General features: G+C 47.1%; 1 protein-coding gene across 12 annotated transcripts in view; it reads left to right on the plus strand.

Annotated features, from left to right (window-relative positions):
• Positions 1 to 27075, plus strand: part of GSK3B (glycogen synthase kinase 3 beta) — a 149482-nt gene that overhangs the window by 49777 nt on the left and 72630 nt on the right. For 10 of the 12 annotated variants that reach the window (XR_015052737.1, XM_085861329.1, XM_085861336.1 and 7 more), the window contains one exon: positions 23888 to 23971. The exons of the other annotated variants lie outside the window; for them this stretch is intronic. Coding sequence is in view for 9 of the 10 variants with exons in the window: in XM_085861329.1 (XP_085717455.1) it covers positions 23888 to 23971 (84 nt within the window). In the remaining variant the exon portion in view is untranslated. The remainder of the gene's footprint in view (positions 1 to 23887; positions 23972 to 27075) is intronic. 12 annotated transcript variants of the gene reach the window in all.

The following is a 27075-nucleotide window of genomic DNA, read 5'->3' on the forward strand; positions in this document are numbered from 1 at the left end:
ATTTTGGTATCCACATATATATTTCTTTCATTTGCAGTGGAACAAAACAAAAAAAGCTGAAAAAAAATTACTGAATCTTATCTTATTCCACAAAGAAATCCTAAAATGGGCCAGACAATATTACTGGCACCTTTTAGAAGTTGTGAGAGATAATTAGATTTCAAGCAGGTGATTCTCCTTTACTTTGGAAATGAACTCACCTGTGATGAGTTGCAGGTGCCTGCAATATAAAAATCACTCATTCATCAAGTTTGAATGGAGAAAAGGAGTTATTCTGCTTTTTTGTGTCATTATGTGCACCACAATGAGCATGGAGAAAAGAAAGAAAAAACCAGAGAATTATCTGAGGAGGTCAGACACAAGAATGTAGCCAAGCATGGACAATCTCAAGGCAACAAGTCCATCTCCAGAGATGTTGCTGTATCCACCGTACGCAATGTTATCAGGTAGTTTAAGGCCCATGACACTGTAGCTAACCTCCCTGGACGTGGCCCCAAGAGAGAACTTGATCGAAGATTGCAGCGAAGGATTGTTCGAATGGTGGAGAAAGCACCTCGATGAACTGCCAAACAGGATCAAGCTGACCTTCAGACACAAGGTACGATAGTTTGAACTTGCACCATTTGTCGCCAACTGAATAAAAGGGGGTTCTATGGTTGGAGACCCACGAGCACCCCACTGTTGAGAGAGAAACATGAGAAAGCTTGACTGGAGTTTGCCAAAATACACCTGAACAAGCCAAAATCCTTCTGAGATAATGTCCTGCAGACAGATGAGACCAAATTAGAGCTTTTTGGTAAAGCACATCATCTCTTATGTTTACAGAAAACAAAATGAAGCCTTCAAAGAAAAGAACGCCTTCCACCTTCCACCTTCCCCAAAAGAACACCTTCCCGACAGTGAAACAAGGAAGAGGTTCAGTGATGTTTTGGGGTTGCTGTACCGCCTCTGGCACTGGGTGCCTTGAATGTGTTCATGGCATGAAATCAGATTACCAAGGAGGCATTTTAGAGCGCAATGTTCAACCCAGTGTCAGAAAGCTATGTCTCCATCGAAGGTCATGGGTTTTGCAGCAGCACAATGACGTCAACACACTTCAAAATGCACACAGGAATGGTTTAAGTCAAAATGCTGGACTGTTCTGAAGTGGCCAGCAATGAGTCCAGATCTAAATCCCGTTGAACACCTGTGGGGAGATCTGAAAACAGCAGTTGGGAGAATTGGAGCAGTTTGCACAAGAAGAGTGGGCCAAACTGTCGGTAGAGAGGTGTAGGAAGCTCATTCATGGACATAGGAAGTGCTTGACTGCAGTTATTTTGTCCCAAAGGCTGTGATACCAAATATTAAGTCTGAGGTGTGAATAATTTTGTCAATGCCATCTATATATCTGTCTATATTCTATCTATCTATCGATATATGACAAAAGCAATCATCTTGTATGTGTATGTATGTATGTTCACGAAATACAGCCAAAACGGTACACGATAGCGCAAAAATTTCAGCCCACCTTACTCATCATTCTCGGAATGATGTTCGCAGGTGTTCAATATCAAATTTCGTTCAACTCGAGCAACGAAAAAATTATTAAAAAATCAATTCCCGATTCAGTCCAGTACTCTTTTGGAGAATTTGATCAATGCAAACAACCTCAGCGGTATAGTTCGCTGGAGCTATCTTTTTTTTTTCTTGAAATGATTTTTTTCATCAATCGCTGTCACAACGGGAATCCAACGGGTTCATGGGTCGTTTAGTTTCTTTTTATTTTCTGATTTAAAAGGACATATTTAGTTCTTAATCAAAAACAAAGGTTCTGTAATATTAACAGTGAAATGACAACATTGTAACAAAGCATGTATTAATTAATACCAAGAATATGTACAACATGAATAACAATCGTAGTATCATATGGCAATAATAATAAACATATAATTCCATGCTGGCCCTAAGCACATCTGTGCTTGGTGAAAGGCAAGTTAATGTTCAAGCAGTACCGCAGATGGGTATGTAACAAGGCTGTGAAGACCAATGAAAATTTGGTCTGTCAGACCAACGGGACCACTAGTTGTTTGAAAAAAAGGAAAGGCACCCACTTCCCTGCATCATCGTTTTTGGTATGCACTTTAAGGTATGGTGGTTCGTCAGGTGCCCATCTTTGCTGACCATGTCAGCGATTCTTCGAGGCACTCGTCACTTTTTTATTTTGACTTGGCTTGGACTTTGAATAAATGACTTGGGACTTAACTTGAGTCTTGGTGTTCTTGACTTGTGATTTGCTTGGGTCTTGAACAAAATGACTTGCAGACAGTCTTCACCCCCCCCCCACCACCACCACCACCACCACCACCACCACCACCACCACCAAATGGTGTCTAAATTTTTAAAATCCTGAATTATTTTTTTATTTTTTTAACTTGTATTACTACTGATGAAACCTAGCATTGGGTATTCTGTCAAAACACATTTGCTCCTTGAAGGTTTGCCATTTTTTTCTGATGTTGACTGGTCTCTTGTTAGCTTCTCCCAAACTACAGCACTTCGCTCTCTCGTGGTATCCTCAAGTTTTGCCTTCCTGAAATCCAGTAGACTTGCACTGCCGTTCCGAACTCTAGCTCTTGACAGAATCCTTGCACACACTATGTTTTGGTCACTTGTCCCAAAATGCTCCCCTATCTCCACGTCCTCTACCATATTGGGGGATCATTACTTAAAAGGAGGTCCAACACTGCACTCCTTTCATGGGCTTATCCACAAACTGGGTTAAAATGCAATCCTTAGATTAGATCTAGGATCTAATTAGGGATTAGATCTAGGAAATCCTCATCTGCTCTGCCCTTTCCCCGTTCCTGGATCCAATATATCCTGGCAAGTTAAAATCTCCCATGATCAATAATCTTCCTTTATCACATGTCCTTCTGAATTTTTCATCAACCCTTCTTTTCTGCTCTTCCCTCACACTAGGCACCTTGCAAAAGCATCCTACAAGTATCTTACTGTTGTTACAATCCTGAATGTCAATCCACACAGAAACCTCCATTAATTTCGTCTGATGTTATCCCTTTCTCTCGATACAATAGTGTTTTTTTTGTTTTGTCTTGTTTTGTTTTTTCAACTCAGATTGCGACACCCCCTCAAATTTTCTTTCCTATCACACTAATACATCTTGTCGCATTATAGTCTTGTCCTCCAATTGCTCTCCTCATTAAACAGTCTTACTGCAACTTTATCATATTCCTTGCTATGTACTTTGGCTTCAAGCTCTTCAATCTTATTTATACTCTTGGCATTAGTGTAGAATATCTTTTCAACTTTTCCCTTCTTGGAATTATGTTTTTCCTCATCCAACATAATTCCCCTGCAAACCTTGCTGCCCCCTTTCCTTTTAGACTAACGCCATTCTTCTGGAAACACTCCCTTTGCCCTCAAAATGGTTCCAACTGCTTTCTAAACAAAACTTTGCTGCCTACACCATTCTTCCAACCATTGGTCGACATCTGTCCATCTACTCGCAAATTATTTTCCCTTTCCTAAACTCAGAAGAATATCAGAAGATGTTACCTTACAGCCCATTGTTTTCAGTCATTGACCGAATATCCTGCACAGCACCGATCTATCAAATTCCCGATATAATTTTCTCTGATGTGTCCCACAACCAGCATCTTCATGCCATGACCTGATACAGTGCCACTGAAGCCTCCTGCTACTTCAAAACAATACACATCTCTATGTCTACAATCCTTCCTACAGAATAAAGAATCTACAAATTGAAAAGTTTCATTGCAAGCAAAAACCGTCTCCTTGACCTCATACCTACCTGTCTTACTTGCTCCATCTTCATCCCTGCCTGCACTCTCTCCACCCTCGCCCCTGCCTGCACCCACACCACTACCTCCACTTACTGCACCCTCACCACAGACGACACTCGCTACACCCTCACCACTGCCTCCACTCAATACAACCTCACCATTGCCTCCACTCAATACAACCACACCACTGACGACACTCGCTACACCCTCACCACTGACTACACTCGCTATACCCTCACCACTGACTACACTCACTACACCCTTACCACTGCCTCCACTCGATACACCCTTACCACTGCCTCCACTCGCTACACCCTCACCACTGACTACACTCGCTATACCCTCACCACTGACTACACTCGCTATACCCTCACCACTGACTACACTCACTACACCCTTACCACTGCCTCCACTCGATACAACCTCACCACTGCCTCCACTCGATACACCATTACCACTGCCTCCACTCGATACAACCTCACCACTGCCTCCACTCGATACATCCTCACCACCACCTCCACTTGCTACGACTTGAGACTTGACTCTAATGACTTGAGACTTGACTGGACTTAACCACGACTTGAGACTTGCTTGTGACTTGAAAAAGGAAGACTTTGTTACAATTCTGGTGATTCTGCATTCTCCACATTTTCCTTTCGATATTTGGCTTTGATCCTACCATTTGTGTTTGTCGTTTCTGGCATGGCTTCTGGTTTCAGAATTTTTTTTCCAGAGTGATTAGCGACTGCTTGCCTGATCATCAACACTAGCCTCACTGCTATGCTTTGTTGCAGTGAAATACTCCCATGTCACCTTATATTTCCAGATATTTAATCATAGGGACTTTTTTTGCTTGTTGAAACTCATAAGCTGCACAAAATGCTGTTTTGTTATTGATATCTTCAATATTTTGTATGCACCTTAGCCACACTTAATTGCAGTTGTTTTATTTGTCTGCTGTCGATGACATAATGCTTTGATGATGATATTCTGAAAAAGTGCATAGTTATTGTTAAGGATTCGCCTTGGGGTGGATTATAAGGGGAGTTCGTTCTTTCAATAGGCTTTCCTGATAGTGATCTTGAAATGGGCGGGTTGCTAAGCAACCACAGACGCCAAATGAGAAGCTAAATTTAAGTACGGTCCAGCGTCTAAATCCCCCTTTACCTTCTTGGCAAATTAAACACCTCAGGAACTATGCTTCCCAATGCGTAGCCAATTCCAACATTCAGCTGAGCGTTACCGTAGCTGTACGCATTAGCTACCGACTACTCATAACGAAACAGCTTGGGAGAACTCCCTTTTGCAACACATTATGTCTAACCAATGGAAGCAGACAACCGGACAGTTTGAAAGGGGTTATAATTTCACAAAAAGAACTTATTTACAAGCCAAGCAGTGTCACAAATAGAAAAGCCTTATCTGTACACAAAAGCCCCTTAATCAGTCAACAAAGCATAAATAACGTAGGCACCATTCTCATTCTGGGAAAAGATGAGCAAGAGGATAGTCAGAAAGTGAGAGTGATAGGGTGTGGGGCTAACCCCACTCTTAGCCACACATGAACCGGCTTGTTCACGTGTTTCCGAACGGGGAAGGGGGGGGGGGGTGATATGGGTGCTTGGAGAGCTGCAGAGCGTGAATGCGAGGATGTAAGATGGAAGTGTGAGGTGTAGAGGTGCTTTCCCTCCATGCTCTGGACTTCCCGCCATCAGTTTCCTTCAGTCTCATCAGTACAGCTCCCAGATGTGGCGTGCTGTTCCGAACTTGAACTCAGACTTTTATAGCCCATGATGCGTTTTCCACCACGTCCGATTGCACAATGATCCAGCCGCTCCTTCATTGGTCGTCCATGTGATCCGGCGATGCCCATTGGTCACCTCAAAGCTTGGTGGTGCAACGGGTGTCGAGACTTGGCAGTGCATCTGGGGCTGAGGCTTAGCGCCGTGCCATAATGTGCTCTTTCTGCTTCTGTGCTGTCTTTTGATGCCGTTTCAACAGAGAATGCAAGCTTTTCACGTGTGAAGTTATTGGATTTGTCATATGATGATGTGTGAAGCATGTTGTAAAGTGTGTTGGGTGTGAGACAGAGACAGATGTATATTGGGGTTGACATTACTACAAACACAAAGCATGTTCCCTTCCCATACTGAATGCTGGATTCCTAAGCTAGCTACACAAATTACTCTGACATAACTACACTTGGCTATTTATGCGCTCCAGTATGCGCTACCTGGGGGTCTCTGAAATCCGTCACTGCATATATATATATATATATATATATATATATATATATATATATATATATTTATATATATTTATATATATATATATATATATATATATATATATAAATATATATATATTTTTTTATATATATTGTTGCGGATTCGCGCCCGCCGGCGTGCGAACGGCCACGTAACTCGAATCGCGGCACGTCGCCCACCGGACGGACAATCCAGTCGTGACCCTCTCGGACTAACGCCGGGAACCAGTCACGGGTGGACCTTTCGGTCTCACCGCGATCGAGCCAATCGGCCCCCGCGTGGGATAGGGTTGCTCGCCAAATTCGACCTACCTAAGTACCCACACGGAGGGTAGACCGGGCGATCGCACCTCGCCGCAGGTCGACTTCGGACACGGGCCACTGAAGCGACCCGTTCCGTACTATCGGGATAACCGAGCGGTGTTATTCGTCGACCTCGACGGTTCGATTAATTATCGGGCGTCTTAACCCACGACCAACCCTTTACGTGAAGCAAGATGAGGATTCAATGAAAGAAATGACGAAGCGAAGCGGGAAAACAGTTCAATAATAAGCACATTTATTTCGCGGCACACGGGAAGCACACATATACAATTCCAACAAAAGCACATAGAAAAGAAGAAGACAAAAAGCAAATGCAACAATGCAGATCTAATACCGACTACGCGAGCACACGGCAACACTTATACAATTTTACTTCACAGACGGCGCCGACAACACACATTCCCAAAGCAAAAGAAAAGAGAACCACCCTCCAGGATGAGAGGGTAGGCGGGCCTGGGGCCGAGACCGTGTCGGGCCTACCCGTCTGATGATGAGACGCGGAGCGGCGGTGGTGCCTCAACTCCGCGGGCCTCGCGGACGGTGTCTGGTAGGGGGTGGGAAGGGGGCCCCCTTTTGTCGCACTATCTCAGCGCGGGGGGGAAACAGGAGGGGGTTGCTGATGCTCGGGGAAAGGAGGATTTCACAAAATCGCGGGTCCCGCGACGAGCGTCTTCACCACGACCTCGGTCGCGCCGCTGGCCTTTCTCTCCGCAGTTCCCCGAATCCGACGCGAGCACCCCCTCGTCCGCCTTCGCCGCCGCCGCCTCTCCACAGCTCCGTCCTCTTCACTCCGACTCCGCGAACTCCCAACTGCACTGAGCTCTTCCTCCGCTTCCAACTCAACTCTTCCTCCTGCGAACTGAACTGCCTCGACTGACGAACGCGGCCCCTTATATCCCCCGTGGCCTCGCTCCTTCATCTTTGACCCTCTGCCTCCGACCTTTCACCTCGCTCCCCATTGGCCCGAGGAAAAGTGGGCGTGAATGCTTTTTGATCCATGAATTTGCATATAGCGACCGCCCTCCAACGCCCTGGAGGCGGGGCCAAATCGCCCCTCGCTCACCGATTGGACGGAACAAAAGTGGGCGTGAGTCGTTTTTGATCCGTTTTTCTTCGGAAAGTCCGCGATGCTTTTGAACACGCTGCACGGTGCGCGCCCTACACGAGTCCAGCATCGGTGCCCACGAGTGGCGCGAGATGACGGTGATGCGATGGTGGCGAGTTGTGACGGTAAAGGTCGTGGCGGTTGTGGTGAAGCGGCGTTGTGGTTGGTGGTTGTTGTGATGGCTGTTGAGACGTGGTTGGTGGTGGTAATAATGGCGGTTGGTCCAAAATAAAGATAGTAAAAGAAAAACGGCTATCCTGAAGAGTCGCAGCCCTCATGAATGACATTCATTCCCTCTAGACAACGGGTTTGGGCCTAACTACACATATACTTACCGAGATATCTCACCTAAGGGACCTGAATGGTGGTTTGCGAATTTGGTCAACCACAACACTACCCCCTCCCCTTTTTACAGACTCGTCCCGAGTCGTCAAATTTTCGTGTGCCATCATGTGTAGTTTTCCCCGAGTACATTTTACCTACGGATCCCTGAGTGCGACATTCATGGTATTCGTGTCCCCAAAATAAATAACCTAAGGGCTGAGTAACTACCTAAACAAACTCACTCACACGGACGACTTAAATAAAATTGCCGGCGCTAAGACAAACATTCCGGGGGCGCACTCATATGTACAGTACATCTTACCTTAACTTACAAATTTTACACTAAACCATGGCCCAGGATCAATGAACTCTGCAAAAGAAAAGCAGTTAGCAGGGAGCCAGGCTGCTCGCATGCAGTCTCTGGCTCAAAACAATGCAGGTGACAGGGAACGTGGCTGGCTGCTCACACGCAGTCCAAGGCCTTCCCTTTTGAACTGAACGCAGTGAACCACAACGGTGCATGGGCTGCACAAACGTAGTCTCCGTGCCAGCTCAAGTGGCACACGCAATGAACACAACGAATGGATGGATGAACACAAACACGGTGCACGGGCCGCCACTGCAGGCCCGTTTTGTAGCTGCCAACAGGGCAGTTCTTGCAGCTTGCAAACTGTTGCTTTCTGATCCTGGCGCACATGGAAATGAACAGGGGGGGGGGGCAGAGCAAAATTGAACGGGGCTGGTGAACATGGGCAGTGGGCATGGCATGGCAAAGGCAGCAGGCAAACACAGCCCGCAGAAGAAGGCCGCTGCAGGCAAACACAGCCGGCAGATGAACTGGCCGGCACAGGCCTTGAAGAAAAACAGCCAGCAGATGAACTGGCCGGCACAGGCCTTGCAGCACAGCAGCTGCAGACGATCCAGCCGGCACAGGCCTTGCAGCACAGCAGCTGCAGACGAAATTGGCCAGCCTTTGCCGTTCCGTGGAGGTTGGTGGAGGGAGTGCAGTGGTGCTGGCCACTTGGAAGGCGGGCTCGGACCCACCGACCTGTCTCCCTCCCAACCTATCGCCTTTGCCTGTCACTGTACATACCCACTCCCTTAATTTGTCAAACCCCAATTTAGCCCCAACTTATTTTTTTGTTGTTTTTATTTTTACTTCCCCACTATAAATCGTCCCCTAACCCCCTTTATCGTCCTTGTTCGGCTAACCTATTCTGTCACCGAGCCTACTCCCAACCCCTACGTTCCCTTCCCGGAGGGGAATAAGGGAGAGCTAACGTCCTGTGTCGAGGCCCAACGAAGCCTCAGAATGGCCTCCCCAGAGTTCAGCGATCTATAACCAAAGTGGGTCCAGCGGCCCACAACGAGAGCGAGGGGATGGATGGTGCGGAGGGGTACACTTCCTAATCTACTCTAACCATTTAACCGTTAAACTACCCCGGGGCTTTCAACAAGCGCCTTTCGCTTAAACTATTGGTTCTAACAACCCAGATTCCCGTCGCCTGTGTTGGTGTCCTCACAATTTCGGGCCTCGCCCCCCAATTTTCTCTCCGTGCCCTCAGACGGTCTCATGGCTGGGACACGTGGCTCCCTTTGGCAGGCACGACCCTCTGCCGAATCTCCCGCTATGGCACCCCCGGGCACTACACTGCCTCCGAGCCTACCAGCTCCCTAACACCGGGGAGTGCCCCCCATGGCACCTCCCCTGAAACGCACACGTGGCAGGCTGGCTTCCCAGGCCCCTTTCCGAGGGTCACCCTTGCCCACAACACTGCCCACGCGGCTAATGGCGCCCCGGGCCCCCGCACCAAGCAGGCGCACCCGTGCCCACTACGCTATCCCGGCCCCCCATGGGCCCTTGGCCTACCACGGCCGACTAGCCTGGTGCCCGGGGTACCCACTCAGCGATACTCACCTTTCGCAGCCACGCTCCCAAGCCCGTCAACAGGGCTCCTGCACCCCTCCAAACGGGTTTCGAGCCTACACTCCCACCAACAGCAAAACGACCTCCATTTTTCAATTTAACTAACCCCCTAACTCACTTTACACTGACCCCGGGGTCCCTTGGGCGGGAGTCACTCCTCCCCCCCAATCACTCATCGCACCATGCATTCCCCATTCGCTCCACTCACACAGACCCGCTGGCCTCACTCACTCAACAAGTACTCACCTCACAATTCACCAACTCTTCAACACACACACCGCTTAACTCTGCCATCCTCCTAACTACATCCCCTAACTAACTCGTGCTCCCACGTCGTCCCTTAAACTAGTAGCACGTTCCTTTTAACACTACGTAGCTAAACTACGTCAACTCTACACACTCAAAGTCTGTCTCTGTCTCCAAATCATCAAAAATCATTTCCCATTTTCCCATCCCAAATCTGGCTACAATCCCTCTAACTAATCCATTCCACGGACTCCATGAGGACTTACCCCTGCCCCATGAAGTCGGTCTCACTAAGCTAACCCTTCCCCCTAACTAGTTTCCATCCTGTGCCCAGGGAAGGGGGTCTTCCACCCCTTGCCCAGGAATCCTGTGCACCCGAAAGTGAGGCTTACTGTTTTTTGTTTTTTTTTTCCATGCGCAGCACCAGCGCGGCAACTCGCGCACTTTGCACCTGCCCGTGACGTCATGCAGCTGCACGTGTTCCTCGTCCCTCCTTGGACGGCACCATCCGGCAGGGATACCCCTCCTGCCGGATTCCAACCACATGTGCAGCCATGACGTCACCGTGCGCATAAAAAAAAAACACAAGCCCCACGTCTCGAGGGGTTCCCCACGTGAACACGTGCTTTGCCCGTTGGAGCTTAACACACACGATCGCGTGGAGAACCCGTCCGGTCCAAATCCATAATCCTGCCTAAACTTTGTCTGTCCGCGGGATCGGCAAATCCACCGCGTGCGTTTCCGGACCGGGACTTCACTCTCGCAAGCGAGCACGTGGCGGTCTCGTGCGTTGCACAGCACGAACCTCGTGCTCACTGCTGGGTGAACCCGTCACGGTCCCCGAAATAGCTACAGCCGCTACTCGGCTTTCGTTCCTCTGTCGCCGTCGTCGCCATTCGACCCACGCACACCTGCGTGTTACGACGCACACACTCCACTCCATTATATTCACACCGGGAGACGCGGCTGCGTGCTCCCGCATGCCGACCGACATCTCCCTTACATACCGCTCTCTCACACACACGGTCTCCCTTGCACTCGGCCGTTCACCCACGCATGTCATTACCCCTTTCGCACACGTGGCTCCACGCACTCGCGGTGCCTCATCCACACACCGTCCTTCACTCACACACGCGGGGGCACTCAACCGCGGTTCCTCATCCACACTGGCCGTTTCATCCACACACACGGCCTCACTCACACACGGTGCCTCACCCACACACGGCGTGCTGGGAAGCACGTACTCTGGCACCATCGCCACCACACAACTCACACACGGGGACGCACTCACACCTTGCACCACACACACAGGGACAACCACACTGGGGATTCGTGTCCCCACAAGGGTCTCCGGGGCCTCTATACCCCCCAAGCTCTCCGTGCACCTGTTCGCAGCACTCGTCCCCTCAACCTCGCAAAGCACGACCGAACTCACCTGGTCGTGACTCACCTCAAGGGGGCAGACTCCCTCCCCTCGTTCCTGGAGGGGGCCATCCAGCTGCTCGCACCGGGCCTCCACCCAGTCCACCAGCTCACCCCCATTATCCACCACTACCTCCGTTTGTGTGTGTGCGTCACTTACCCCGTCTTCATCGTGTAGTCTTCCCTCTATCGTTCCCATCTCCCGTGTCTCTGCCAACTCTTCACCCTTTACCTCTCTTGTCTCAACTATTATTTCCGTTGTCGTCACCTCGTGTCTTGTCTCACACGTTTTGTCACACGTTGTCTCACACGTTGTCTCCCAATTTAATTTTTCCCTTTCGGTCATCATCACGACCCTCGCCCAACACGCCCCCCGAATTATTTTTTCACCCGCCTCCACCGCGGGCCTGTCAGCCGTTGCACCCCCTTCCAGCTCGTTTGCTTCCACACGTGGAGTCGCCATTCCTATCTCCCTGGTCACGGCCTTCATGCCCGCCTGCAGGCATCGGCCCATGTTCTGCGTCTCACCCCGTAGCTCTTTCATTTCTTCCCTCATTTGCTTGTTCATTTTGTTTGTGTTTGTATCCATCTTTTCGTTTATTTGTTGTGTATTCGCATCCAATTTTCGTGTATTCGCATCCATCTTTTCGTTCATTTGTTGTGTATTCGCATCCAATTTTCGTGTATTCGCATCCATCTTTTCGTTCATTTGTTGTGTATTCGCATCCATTTTTTGTGTATTCGCATCCATTCTCGCTGTCATTGCCGCCAGCATGGCGCATAGCTGGGCCATGTCGGGTGCGCTTGGGTGAGCCGTTTCGGCAAGGGTCGGCGGGTTTTGGTGGAGAGGGGGGGGGAGGTGTCATACACCGCGGCCGCTGCCGCACCTATTTCGGGCTCTGGGTTCAGTTGGGCTAGTCCGTGTTCCTGCACAATCAACATTTCCTGCACGGGGATTCCATCCTGGACCATGGATCCTACACATTCTACATCCATTTCTAATACCCCCGGCTCCCGCTCGCCTTGAGACGCCATCTTGCTTCTCTTAAAGGGTTAATTTAGCTCGCTCGTAATTTGGAGGGAATCGGGGGTCGCTTCTCTCACCCCTGGACCGATTCCCGTGAATTTAATTGGAGACAGGAGAGCCCGTTTTCCCGTTCTCCGATACCAGTGCCGCGAGGAGGGCGATGAGTTTGTATCGCACGACCTGACACCAATGTTGCGGATTCGCGCCCGCCGGCGTGCGAACGGCCACATAACTCGAATCGCGGCACGTCGCCCACCGGACGGACAATCCAGTCGTGACCCTCTCGGACTAACGCCGGGAACCAGTCACGGGTGGACCTTTCGGTCTCACCGCGATCGAGCCAATCGGCCCCCGCGTGGGATAGGGTTGCTCGCCAAATTCGACCTACCTAAGTACCCACACGGAGGGTAGACCGGGCGATCGCACCTCGCCGCAGGTCGACTTCGGACACGGGCCACTTAAGCGACCCGTTCCGTACTATCGGGATAACCGAGCGGTGTTATTCGTCGACCTCGACGGTTCGATTAATTATCGGGCGTCTTAACCCACGACCAACCCTTTACGTGAAGCAAGATGAGGATTCAATGAAAGAAATGACGAAGCGAAGCGGGAAAACAGTTCAATAATAAGCACATTTATTTCGCGGCACACGGGAAGCACACATATACAATTCCACCAAAAGCACATAGAAAAGAAGAAGACAAAAAGCAAATGCAACAATGCAGATCTAATACCGACTACGCGAGCACACGGCAACACTTATACAATTTTACTTCACAGACGGCGACGACAACACACATTCCCAAAGCAAAAGAAAAGAGAACCACCCTCCAGGATGAGAGGGTAGGCGGGCCTGGGGCCGAGACCGTGTCGGGCCTACCCGTCTGATGATGAGACGCGGAGCGGCGGTGGTGCCTCAACTCCGCGGGCCTCGCGGACGGTGTCTGGTAGGGGGTGGGAAGGGGGCCCCCTTTTGTCGCACTATCTCAGCGCGGGGGGGAAACAGGAGGGGGTTGCTGATGCTCGGGGAAAGGAGGATTTCACAAAATCGCGGGTCCCGCGACGAGCGTCTTCACCACGACCTCGGTCGCGCCGCTGGCCTTTCTCTCCGCAGTTCCCCGAATCCGACGCGAGCACCCCCTCGTCCGCCTTCGCCGCCGCCGCCTCTCCACAGCTCCGTCCTCTTCACTCCGACTCCGCGAACTCCCAACTGCACTGAGCTCTTCCTCCGCTTCCAACTCAACTCTTCCTCCTGCGAACTGAACTGCCTCGACTGACGAACGCGGCCCCTTATATCCCCCGTGGCCTCGCTCCTTCATCTTTGACCCTCTGCCTCCGACCTTTCACCTCTCTTGCTGGCTCCCCATTGGCCCGAGGAAAAGTGGGCGTGAATGCTTTTTGATCCATGAATTTGCATATAGCGACCGCCCTCCAACGCCCTGGAGGCGGGGCCAAATCGCCCCTCGCTCACCGATTGGACGGAACAAAAGTGGGCGTGAGTCGTTTTTGATCCGTTTTTCTTCGGAAAGTCCGCGATGCTTTTGAACACGCTGCACGGTGCGCGCCCTACACGAGTCCAGCATCGGTGCCCACGAGTGGCGCGAGATGACGGTGATGCGATGGTGGCGAGTTGTGACGGTAAAGGTCGTGGCGGTTGTGGTGAAGCGGCGTTGTGGTTGGTGGTTGTTGTGATGGCTGTTGAGACGTGGTTGGTGGTGGTAATAATGGCGGTTGGTCCAAAATAAAGATAGTAAAAGAAAAACGGCTATCCTGAAGAGTTGCAGCCCTCATGAATGACATTCATTCCCTCTAGACAACGGGTTTGGGCCTAACTACACATATACTTACCGAGATATCTCACCTAAGGGACCTGAATGGTGGTTTGCGAATTTGGTCAACCACAATAATATATACACACACACACACACACACATTTCTTCTTCTTTCGGCTGCTCCTGTTCGGGGTCGCCACGGCAGATCATCCGTTATGATCCGCATAATGATTTGGCATAGGTTTTACGCCGGATGCCCTTCCTGACGCAACCCTGGACGCCTCTTACGACACAGGGATATGGTACACCTCTTCTATCCGGGGCATACACCGGGCCCAGTACACTGGTACTCACTTCACCGACCTCGGAAGGATAACAAGCTGAGTCAACCTCCTGGTGTGTATTAATTCAAGTGGCCAATGGGGCTTGAACTCAAGACCTTTTGGATCCCAAGCCGCTACCCTAACCACTATGCCTACACCAGGCTACAGCCTGTGTATAATATATATATATATATATATATATATATATATATATATATATATATATATATATATATATATATATATATATATATATATATATATATATATATATATATATATATATATATATATATATATATATATATCAAAGTTTATTCATATCGACTTTCTATTTTGATAATTTTTTTTTGTCTTGAGTGAGCTAATAAACCAAAAACTCGATATTCCTCCAAAAATCTGAAAACTGTCTAAATCCCCTTCTGATACATCCTCATCAAGTACATCATGTACCTTTTTAGGTCATCTCTTTGAGCATGACCTAATAATATGGGTGTCGATGTCCTTCGATCCGTCCATCCGTTCACAATGAAGTTGAAGCGGGAGATCTGGTCATTAGTGATCCTGATAGAGGTCGATGAGATGTGCACAATGATATGACTTTCAAGGTCACCGAAGGTCAAGGTCACGAGGCCTTTGAAGTTGCGAAAATGACGATTTTCAAAATCTATCTCCTCCTACATTTCTCAAGCGATCTTGAATTTGATTGTGGCATATGAATGTATGGGACAATATCTAAATTTGGTCGGGACGGATTTTCGAATTTCGCTTTCGTTTTCACGTCACGTGACTTCAAAGTTTGCAAAAACTGCCCTTCCTTCAGGAGGCTATATATTCTCTACTGGGCATGGTAAAAGTTAGTGAATGGTGTCATTGCATAGCAGCTGACCTTGTTTATTTATACATTTTCCGCCGAAGGTGCAAAAGTTTCAAAACCCAAAATGTAAACGTCGGCATTTATTTTCAAAATATAATGTCGTGCGCGCGCGCGCGCCAAAATGCCGAGTCATCTTTAACCAAACTGCGCAGTTTGAGCTGCACAGTAGAACTGCACAGTAGTCTTCGGTCATAACTGAACATTGAGAACTTGTGGTATTATAGAGATGACCGTCACCCCCACACAGGGGTAATTTTTTTTGTCTTTTTTTTCCCCCATTCAGTTTGCCTGGTCAGTGTGTAGCAGTTACGTACACAGGTAATCACCATTCAAATAATCTTTTCTCTAATACTAAACCCATCCTCAAAACATTGGTGTGTCCAGGGGGTTTAACCCCTACCTGGACGGATGGCTAAGCTTCTCCCTTGAAGGCTACAACCGAAGGGGGGCGTAATGGCGGAGAGGCGATCCACGCAGGAGGAACACAGCACAGGGCGCTGCACCAGGACAGCACATGGCTACAGTTTCTTTGAAGAATATTTACAACAGACATCAATTCTAAAGGTAATGATAATAATAATAACGTAAATAAATCTTACAGTCGAGGTGCCTCTCACACAGACTCAAATACAAACAAAGGGAACACAAAATGAAAAGAAAAAACCTTCCCTTTTAACGATTCCTGCACTTAGCTTGGCCGAGAGCAGATCCTCGTGGAACTGAAATCGAGGAACTTCTTTCCGCACGTACAGACGCGCGCAAATGACGCTTCTCTCGTAGCGGGCCAAACGTACGCCAAGCAATCCATGAGCGGCACTCCACATCAAGGCTCAAAGCCCCAGTTTAATGGCTTCGTGTTCTCCAATCGTCCTCACCGACCTGACCAAGAGCAAAAGGCGAGAGTCTTGCTTCACCATGCAAGCAAAATCGCCTCAACACAAATTCAATGGTTATGTCGTCGTCGGCATGCGCTCACCCTCCCCTCTCGCCTCTCCAAACAATGCGCCTCATACCTCCACTCTGATCACGGTTCTCCTAAAATGCGCAAGCCACCCTTTTCTCTCGATCACTCTCTTCTGTCCTATTTTATCCTCTGGCTCCAGGGCGTGGCCTGCTCGCACAAAACCCGGGAAGGCGGTGCTTCTCCTGCTCGGCTCGATTCTGACGTCACGCCGATCAATTTTTCCTTGGGGGCGTGACTTTGCTTGTCAAGCTTTGAAGGCGGGGCTTTCTGCCACCTGGCACGTTTGCTTATTTCAGGGATGTGTTCCCCACCTTTATTGCCAATCTTGAAATATATAAACAGAGGGGAATCATATACTGGGGAACTTATTCTTACTCCCTTGGCTAATTAACACCGCACCATCCTCATGTGGTGACACGTAACACTTAAGCTCACAGGTTCTCCACTTACTCACATCCAGATGCCTCCTTCACATCCATGGACCAAGAAACTCCACACAATGCTGTATTCTCTATTAAATTCTTCTATCTACCCCCACCATCGTAACAATATTATGGTTGAGTGAATTTGAATGAAGATTCCTTCGCTAGCCAAACAACTTATTTCTACATCCTGTTCGACATTCTTTGGTAGGTCATTACTGGATTATTGATACCCCTACTACTAGATACTGTATGACTTGAGGTACCTCTATTGTCATTATACTCATGTGGCACTTCATGATTGGCAAGGAATCACTGTTTAAAGCTGTCAACATGTGACTCGTTTGTTACATTTTTCAAATCATCAAGGAATTTCTTTCCAATAGCTGGTATTTGAACCTTTAAAATTTTCTCCTTTTTGTGCAAAGAATTGGTCCTTCAGGAGGGGTTATTTCCCCACTTTTATGATATCTATGGCATATTTCACTATGACTTGTAATTCCGGCTTCCACCAGGTTTCACTATACGATGCACATTCACGGAGCGAGAATTGGGGTGCTCCCTTCAACCCTATGGTCTTCTTTTTTCTTTCTTTCGTTAATACCACCTAAAACCAATGTCCTGAATGTAACAACCACTTTTCAACTCGTTCCCTCCAGCGGTTCAGTTCTTCTAATGGTCCCTCTTCCGGGAGTGTGAATTTATTTTAACACCTAAAAACTTCCCGTATACACCACGAGTCCAACCACTAGTTTTCAACACATTCCATCCAACGGTTTTGAAGTCAAACAAACACAGAACACACACAAACACTTCTCTCATTATGTCTTGCACTCGAATATCAGACCCGTCACTTCGTTGATGGAAATTCCAATCTTTGTTGTCATTCAATAGGGCAAGAAGGAAAAGGATTCATAGTTCAAGCGTAACCAGTGTAGCAAGTTGGCATTTGCAGTTTTGCAGTTTTGCCACGTTGCTGATGTTCCGATTATAAAAAAATATATATATGTATATATTTTTCGTTACAAACCTGTCCCTGAATCCACTGTAGTTCGATTTATTGAAATCTGTTGTCAAGTTATAACACAACAGACAAACAAACAAAAAGACATGCCCCCCACAAATAAATAAATAAATAAATAATAAAAAATATATATATATATCGAAGATTTCCAGAATTATTTATATAAAATTATAGATATCATTTCCAAAATAAACACACACAAACACTGCATCATGTACCATACTCCATATAGAGTGTTGGTCCTGCCAAAGCAATTTCTTGACGAGGGTTAAATCCTGGAGGGGATACCACTCTGACACAGGTAGTTGGGGCAGGAATTTGGAATTTGGCCAGCTTGCCAGCAATAGCAAACCTACTCTTCATGAGGGATACCGTCGGATCTTTATTGTCCACAAACTACAGTAAGTCGTTGACTTACGACCGCGATCAGTTACGACCGACCAGTCGTAAGTCGATTTGGTCGTAAGTCGGCCAACCTTTATTTTTACCTTTATTTATAGTGTATAGGCCTATGCAAAAATTACCGTATGTATATTATACTGTATAATGATGTAATAATCATCTGTAGGTCATATTTTATTAACATTTTCTTTGTTCATTATTGTTATAACCATGGTTATAAACACCATTTTTATTGTTACTGTATAACGTTTTTACATCCGTCAGGTTTAATTCAAACACTGCATCAAACAATCAAACACGATCGCATTCACTTTCTTTCCTCCTTCGTACTGTTTGATCACCTGCATTTTCGTGGTGAGATCAATGGCCTTTCTCTCCTTCTTGGTAGGTTGAGGAGTAGACAAAGATAATTTCCTCTTGGTAGACATCTTGGGGGCTTGAAGGAATTTTTTAAAAGAGAAACGGATACGGAATAACTGCGCTATACCGAAACCACAATAACACGCTAGCACTGGTGGGCGCTGGGGCAGAAACTGTCGTACGCCCAGCTGGGCAACACTCGCGCTGCCAGACGCGGAGCAGTCGTGGCCAGACATACAGTACATATCGCGGTCGTGGTCATAAAGTAGATCAGTCGTAAGCAGCATAGGTCGTAAGTCAACGACTTGCTGTAATGCCAGTAGATGGGACACCTGGTTTAACCTTCATCTGAGGAACGACACACACATAGATGAATCACCCGACCTGTGACACACCAGGGTGTCAGTTTATCACTCGTCCGACATTCGCACCCAGACGAGACTGCTCAGAGGTGAGTGTGCGTCCTTACGGGCACAATTAGTACACTACTAAAATGGTAATAGTATTTCTATTGTGCCTTTTGACAATGCACACCAGGCACACACACGCACAGGCACACATGCACAGGCACACACACACGCATGCATGCGGGTGCATGTGCACACAGACACACACTGACGCGCGCGCACACACACACACACACACACACACACACACACACACACACACACACACACACACACACACACACACACACACACACACACACACGACAAATGGCTGCACAGAAGGGAATAAAGAGGCCTTCAGGCACTTTTTAAAATATTCAGCTGGCGTTATACTGTTGTGGGCTGGGGTCTGTGGCGAGGAACGACCGCTAGACGGAGCAGTAGGGCCGTCTCTCACCGAACATCCAGAATCGAAGGGTCGTCACCCCGGATAACTCCGGAGTCGACGGGTCGCTTCAAGGACCATGGTCGCCAATATTTCGATGGCGTGAGGTAGGGTCTACGTGTCTAATTCCAATTTACCTAAGTACCCACACCGTCTAACTACCGGGGAAGCCACACCCTCGGCCGACTTTGTCCGAACCGAGTCGCTGTTACCAACTCGGATCCGGCGTAACCGAGCGGAAGTTACCAAAACCGCGCCGGACCAAATGAACAATTTATGGCCAAACAATTTCCTAGTTCTCAAGCCCGAACAATACTGGGCCAATGAAAGAAACGACAGGCAACGAGCCGGTACATTTAATGTGTTTATTTACAGTAATCGGGAAGGGAGACACAGAGCAGACTTAATCACGAATATGCAGGCAATGTACAGTGAGCAAAAGCACTTAACAATTTCTACTTAGAGGACGGCGCCACCACAGACACACACACACACACACACACACACACACACACACACACACACACACACACACACCAAAAGAAAATGGTCGCCACCGGGTCTTTATTTCGACCCTTGCAGCCAAGGGAATAGACAGGCTGGAGGTCAGAGTTTGGCCGGGTACCTGGCCGCCTCGTGTGGTTACACCGACTCCAACCCACCACGGTGGGATTCGAACACATGACCCAGAATCCAACGAGCCCACGATCCTGGCTGCCACGAACGACGATGAGCACCACGGTCCTGGCTGCCACGGCCACCACCACCACGAGGAACCCTGGGAAAGGCTGCAGACCAAGACCGCAGATGACTGCAGACCAAAGGACAAAGAGCCCAGATCCCAGACGACTACGACTACCGACGCACACCAAGAGCAATGGTGACCTCTTCTCCTCCAACAATTCCAACCCCACTCCAGTGAACACTCGGGAGAGCCCGGCGATTCTTATCCCTCCCCCAGATGGGGTGGGGTGATCGGTCCTCTGATGTAATCTTTGCCCTGATTGGACAGGGTTTCGTGGGGTGATATCTGTCCCCCTCTGATTGGACAGGGGGAAAACCCTGCCTTTCTGGGGTGGAGTCGGAGCTCTGAGTTAATCTTTGCCGTGATTGGACAGGGTTTCGTGGGGTGATGTGCTGGCCATCCGTGATTGGACACGGGGGAACCCCCTCCTTTCCTGGGCGGAGTCGGTGTTCTGAGGTGAGGAAACCTCCACCCACGTCCGTGGTCGAACGCACGTGGGCAATGGCGTCGATTGTGCGAAGAAGTGAAGGATTAATTTGTTGGCGTTGGGTATTGCAAAAATCTAACTCGAAAGAAACTTCGCAGCACACACATGTACTTCCCTTTAGACATTGGGAGGAATGTAACTATACACATACTTATTGAAATAACTAAGCTTAGAGACTGTTGTCTGTTTGTGTGCAAATGGCTTCGAGATTCGTAACAATACTTCTCATTGAAATTGCAAGTTTATACCAAAGCCTTGAGGAAAATGATTGAAAGTAAATGTATCCCACCTGTTTGTGGAATTTATGTACCACAAGGGAAATGTGCTGTTGTAGATCAAAGTGAGTAAGGTGTTCTCTGTTGTGTAAAACATGATGAGATGTGTACTGGAAGAGAAGCTGGACAAGGACTTGAACGTTTGAGAATTATTCCAAATTGTATTCTCTCTGCAACTGGGAACCGGTGTAATTGGCTTAACATGGGGGTTACACGGGATCGTTTAGGTTGTTGAAAGAACAGGTGAGCACACGTGCTCTGCACTTTCTGTAATTGATATAAATCCTGTTTAGCGATTTCCACCAAGTAAAGAACAACCATAATTCAGGCTGGAGAGTAAGTGTGCACGAACAACATAAAGAGAACTCTCGCTATTCATAAACTTTCTGATGTGATAAAGATTATAGATCTGCCAATTAAGAGAGTGACACAACTGTGTAACCTGATCAGACATTCTCCTGTCTTGATCAAATATCACTCCTAAAATTCAGATCTGAGGGAAACGAGGGATCTCCTGACCGTGGAAGCTGAAAGTATAATTACAAAGCTGTTTATAGTGTTTTGGTGAAGAAGCCACGAATCATTCGGATTTACGAGAATTCAGCTTCAACTTATTATGCATTATCCATGCTGTTATGTCATCGAGGCATTTAAAGATTAAAGTGAGTACAAGCGACCAGGTCTGGTTGGGTGAAAGATTAAATATAACTGAGTTACACACGGGATGTTGAGACCATTACCACAAATACATTACGTGAACAGTTGTTCTTTCATATGCATCACCAGGCTGCGGTGTCGCGTCATTGCCCGAGGATCTGCCTGTGCTGCTGATGCAATGCCCTCTGTATGTAAAGGCAGGAATTTGGAATTTGGCTCTGGTTCCAGACATGAACAGTTGTGGACCAATAACAGACCCTTGGGGTATGCCACATTTTAGGTGTTGGCCATCTGAGAAATAATTAGTCATGTTTACCCTGCGAGACCTGTTGGTGAGGTATGACTGGAGCCAAGAAAGGACTTTATCACAGAGGCCAAATTCTTCAGAAAGCCTGTTTGAGAATAGCATTATCTACCATATCAAGATTGGAGGATAGATCAAGCATCAGTATGGACACTGCCTGTTGATAATTATCAATGGCACAGAGCAAATCTTTCTGTACTGAAACTAGGCCTGCCTCAGTGCTATGTGCCCCTCTATATGCAGACTGCCAATGATCAATGCGATAATTTTGAATGACAAAATCAAATACCTGTTCTGATGTAGCCTTTTCAATTAATTTGCCTAGAAATGGCAAATTTGAGACAGGCCTGGAGTTGCTTCGTTCTTTTTTGTCCGAAGAAGGCTTCTTCAACACTGGATTAACGACAGAGGATCTCGGAGTTCCGAGAAAACACCAGTGGACAAATACAAATATACAACTTGTTGTAGTACAGGAAGCACACAATGGAGATATCTCTTAACGAGCCAGGTTGGCATTGGGTCAGAAACACAGGCCTTTGATGGACACTTCCTCATTATTCTCTTCAATTAAACCTCATTTACAGAAACAAAGTGAGTGAAACCACAATTATTACGTGAAGGAAATCCACCAGAACGTGAACTTAAACTTTAACTTGATTGGGTGACTGGAGTATCATCTAAATTTTCCCTGATCTTATCGACTTGACTGACAAAGTATTGTATGGCCATAATCCTTCCCCAAGTGTCTTGGCTAATATGGTGTGCCCAATAACAGATTACTGTTTTCAGCTCTTCAGTCGTCCTTCGTGCCATCGTGTGGATGTGCTCCTCCAGGCACCACTGGAAGAATAAATCGAACAGATAAGGGTGCAGACTTGTTGGTGGCCAAAGGAAGCCTTCATCATCGGGAAGGGGAAGAGTATGAGAGGACCTCACTATTGAGTGAGAAATGGATGTAATGCAATAAGTTATCCGTGGCATGTGAGCATGCCCCATCCTGTTGAAACCATTGGCCTCCATGGCACGTGAGCCTGCCTGATTCTGTTGAAACCATTGGTATCTCTCGGAAAATGTTAACATCGCAATCCCACAAAGAAGAACGTCCAGAGCATTTATGCAAGTCGTCGTTCCCCTTGATGTAAACCTCAAAAGAAAAAGCCTTGTCCTTCCCTGTTTGGAGTTGCACCAGGCCAGCTCGCCTACTCATCGTGAAGGACACCATGAGATATTTAACATAAACCGTCGAATACTCGTAGAATGAATACCCAATTTAAAGTCTCTCCGAGGGATGGCACACACACATTGATTTATCACCCTGCTTGCGAAACACCCGGGTGATTACTTGATCGTTTGGCCAATATCTGAACCCAAGTCAGCTCAGAGAGGAGTGCCCATACCTCCAGGAGTCTGGGCTATCCTTCCAACCCCATCACTGCTCCAATTGTTCCATTTGGGATCGTGCATCAAATATTGTGTTTTCTCGATATTTTAAAATACTTTTCCTGTTTATTTTACTGAGGTTTGAATTTGTTGATGATATTATGACAAGTTAAGAAAAGCATTGTTTGATCAACCTGATTTTGTCCTCAACTTAAAAACGTGTGTGTGTGTGTGTGTGTGTGTGTGTGTGTGTGTGTGTGTGTGTGTGTGTGTGTGTGTGTGTGTGTGTGTGTGTGTGTGTGTGTGTGTGTGTGTGTGCGCGTGCGCGTGCGCGTGCGTGTGCGTGTGCGTGTGTGCGTGTGTGTGTGTGGTCATTCTATTTACATTTGTACCTCTGCATTCTGGATGTTAAGATTTTATGACATTGTGACTATTTTTACTTTGAAATAATAATAATAAACATTTTGATTGGTTTATCACCAGAATTTGTGGGTTCCTCTTAACCTGTTCCTTCATGCCACCTCTCGTTTACCCCTTGCATCCCTGCCCCTCTTCTTTCCTTCCTTTACCTGCCTGTCTCAATCTTGCTTTTATTCCTTTTATTCTTCTATCAAAAGAACCGAGAACTACAAATAATGCGCAAGCTGGAACACTGTAACGTGGTCCGGCTGCGTTACTTTTACTACTCCAGTGGAGAAAAGGTGAGAGAGAGGATTGTTTGTGAATGTTAATTGTGGGAATGTACTGCTATCCTACTATGCTGAAACTGATTTGCATGTCCATAACATATTGAACCATGTTGCACGTTTTTTCTCTGAAAACATCACATCTGTGAGGCCTTTCTCATGGTGTTGATCTACTGATGCACCTGTTGCAGTGATACTGATACTGGGGAAGGCTTGTGGTCAGGAGGATTTAACAAATGAATAATGGTCCTTGATAAGTTTTGCCATTTATTTTTCTTTGCAGTATTTTTCGTGATTTTTTTTTTTTTTTTTTTTTTTTTTTTTAGGTGTTTATATAGTATTGATGTCTATTCCAGTACTTCGGAAGCAATTATGGTGATTCCATTTCTGTTGAGTCTGACCAATGTCATTACCATGAATGTTATAGCTTTGATTCCCACGGCTGTTCAACAAAAAGCTGTGACTATGTGGTGATTTAGCAACAATGTGGTATCTGGGATTAGTTCTCAGCTGGAGAAACATTATCGACTTGTTGTAAGCATCCCAGTGCTATGTGAATAGAATGGGATTCCACCAGTCCCACCTACTACAGGTATCCCCCCCCCCCCCACCACTCAACCATGGTTCGCCACAACGAATGGTTTAATTTAGGACTATTCATCACTTAACGAAGGTCTTCATTCGCTACAAAGAAGGAACCATCAAAGTGTCATGGTGATTGTGCAATGTTACTTCCGTGGTGACGATGAGTATGATAGTTTTTCAGGGTGATTAACTTTTCATCCATCCATCCATTGGGACCATACTCTGTACAGAGCGTTGTTGCTGCCTAAGCAGTCTCCTGGGCTATTGGTCACAATCCTGGATGGGTCTCCACTCCGATGCAGGATACCAGCAAGCTGGTACTCATTTTTGCCAACCTCGGAAGGATGACAGGCAGAGTCAACCCCACCTGGTATTAATTTATTAGCCAAGCGGGATTTGAACTCGGGACCCTCGGATCCCAAGCCCACCACTCTAGCCATTAAGCCAACACCAGGCATATTAACTTTTCAGGAGGCTTGCAAATAATTAACTTTTCAGAATGAAAGGGTTAAAATAACCATCTCCACCACCTCCCACCGCTGCCTTCTTGTATGTAAACTTGAACTCAAGATTGTTTTGGTAAGTTTGATTTTGCAGATGATGCAGTCATCTTTGCGGAGACTTTAGATATCCTTTTGGGGGCCCTCGAGGTGCTGAATGAGGAGTCGGTGCCACTGGGATTACGGGTTTCTTGGGTCAAAACTAAGATCCAGGCTTTCGGTGACATATTGGATGCTGCTGTCCTGTCTGTGTCTGTTTGTGGTGAGGATGTTGAGGTCGTGGAGAGATTCACTTACCTTGGCAGTGATATTCATGTCTCTGCTGGCTGTGAGTCAGAGGTCAATAGATGTCTGGGTCGGGCATGGGGAGTGATGGATTCACTGGATCATGGAGTGTGGCGCTGCCGGTACCTGTGCGGGAGGACGAAAGTCCGAGTCTTCAGGTCCTTGGTACTTCCAGTCTTGCTCTATGGATGCGATACTTGTACTCTGACCAAGGATCTGAGACGGAGACTTAATTCCTTTGGTACCAGGTCTCTTCGGAGAATCCTTGGCTATCGCTGGTCGGACTTTGTGTCCAACAAGCGGTTGCTGAGAGAGACTCGGATGAGATTTGTTACCTGCATAGTCCGCGAGCGTCAGTTTCGGCTGTATGGACATGTGGCTCGTTTTCCTGACGCTGATCCTGCTCACCAGATTCTCTCAGCGGGGGTGTCTCGTGAGTGGAGGAGGCCAGTGGGCCGACCACGTGCCTCATGGTTGCAGCAGGTTGACCATCATCTCAAGGAGATGGGGATGGGCCTGGCATCTGCCTGGGGGATGGCCAGACGGAGGCCCCTGGAGTACCGGCGGAAAGTGGACGCAGTGACGCGCTGTTCTGGCACATGCTCCCATACCTGACCCTGACCTGTTACAACTAAATTTACTTTATTGTATTACTGTGTCTCTATTACTGGGTAAATAATAATATTATAATACCACTTGCAACTAAAACCATCGTTAGGCCAAAAAAAAAAAAGTTGCATTGGCGTAACCCGCCCGACCCTAAAAATTCCGCCGACCCTACGTTTTTTTTTTTGTTTTTTTGCTATCGATTTCAAGTATCTTGTTGATTGTGATCGCGATCGCAAAAACCCGGAAGTGTTTCGGACAGAACCCGCCGACAAAAAGGGTGGTACTCGAGCCGGGGGAGATTTTGGGAGGGATTTATTAGGATTTATTAAATTTTTGGATTTATTATCCAAAAATTTTGGGATTTATTAGGAAGAAAAAAAAAAAAAAAAAAAAAAAAAAGATCCCGACCGACCTACCCTATTTTTCAGTGACCCGTTACGCCAATGCAACATTTTTTTTTTGGCCTTATACCAAGTTCATGGCTTTTCTTTAAGTCCAAAACATGACGGTGAGGAAACGAAGTGTAATTTTCCCATAACAAATAATGGGAAACAAGCTCCCACATAACAAAGTTTCAGATAATGCAGGGTTGTAAAGGTTACTTAAAGTCCGTTATGTGGGGGATACCTGTATTGTTTTTCTTTATATGGAATGTATAATGTTGTGCAATCTTGTAATGACTCTTTATTTTACCTATTAAGGTTGAGTAAAAGGACAGGCCAAAAGTTTGCTTGCCTCGTGTTGTCATTGTTTCCTGTCAGTAGTGGGGTTTGAGCCACTTTGCCTTTTATACTTGTACCTTGTCCACACCCCATTAACTTCATAAGTGTTCTTAACTTCTGTGTCCTAATACCATTCTTACATGCTGTATCCCACAAAACATTTCCACCCCCTTAAAGTTAGTGTTCACATTAAATGCATCAACCTGCTCTAATCCTTGGTTAAATTGTGCATAATTACCCCACGTGTGCAAAGTGAAAAGCGGCGTTAAACATTTGGTTCACTTTGTTTGTCTGTCTGTCTACAGAAGTTATTCTATGATCGAGGAACTACTTAATTGCAATTGAATGATATTTTGAACACTGTCGAACACGAATCGGAATCTGAACGGGAGCACGAATCTGCAGTTTAGCAGTACTT

This window comes from Eptatretus burgeri, chromosome 2 (genome assembly GCF_056783735.1).
Source record: "Eptatretus burgeri isolate ZD-2024b chromosome 2, Ebu_testis_v1, whole genome shotgun sequence".
Classification (NCBI taxonomy): domain Eukaryota; kingdom Metazoa; phylum Chordata; class Myxini; order Myxiniformes; family Myxinidae; genus Eptatretus; species Eptatretus burgeri.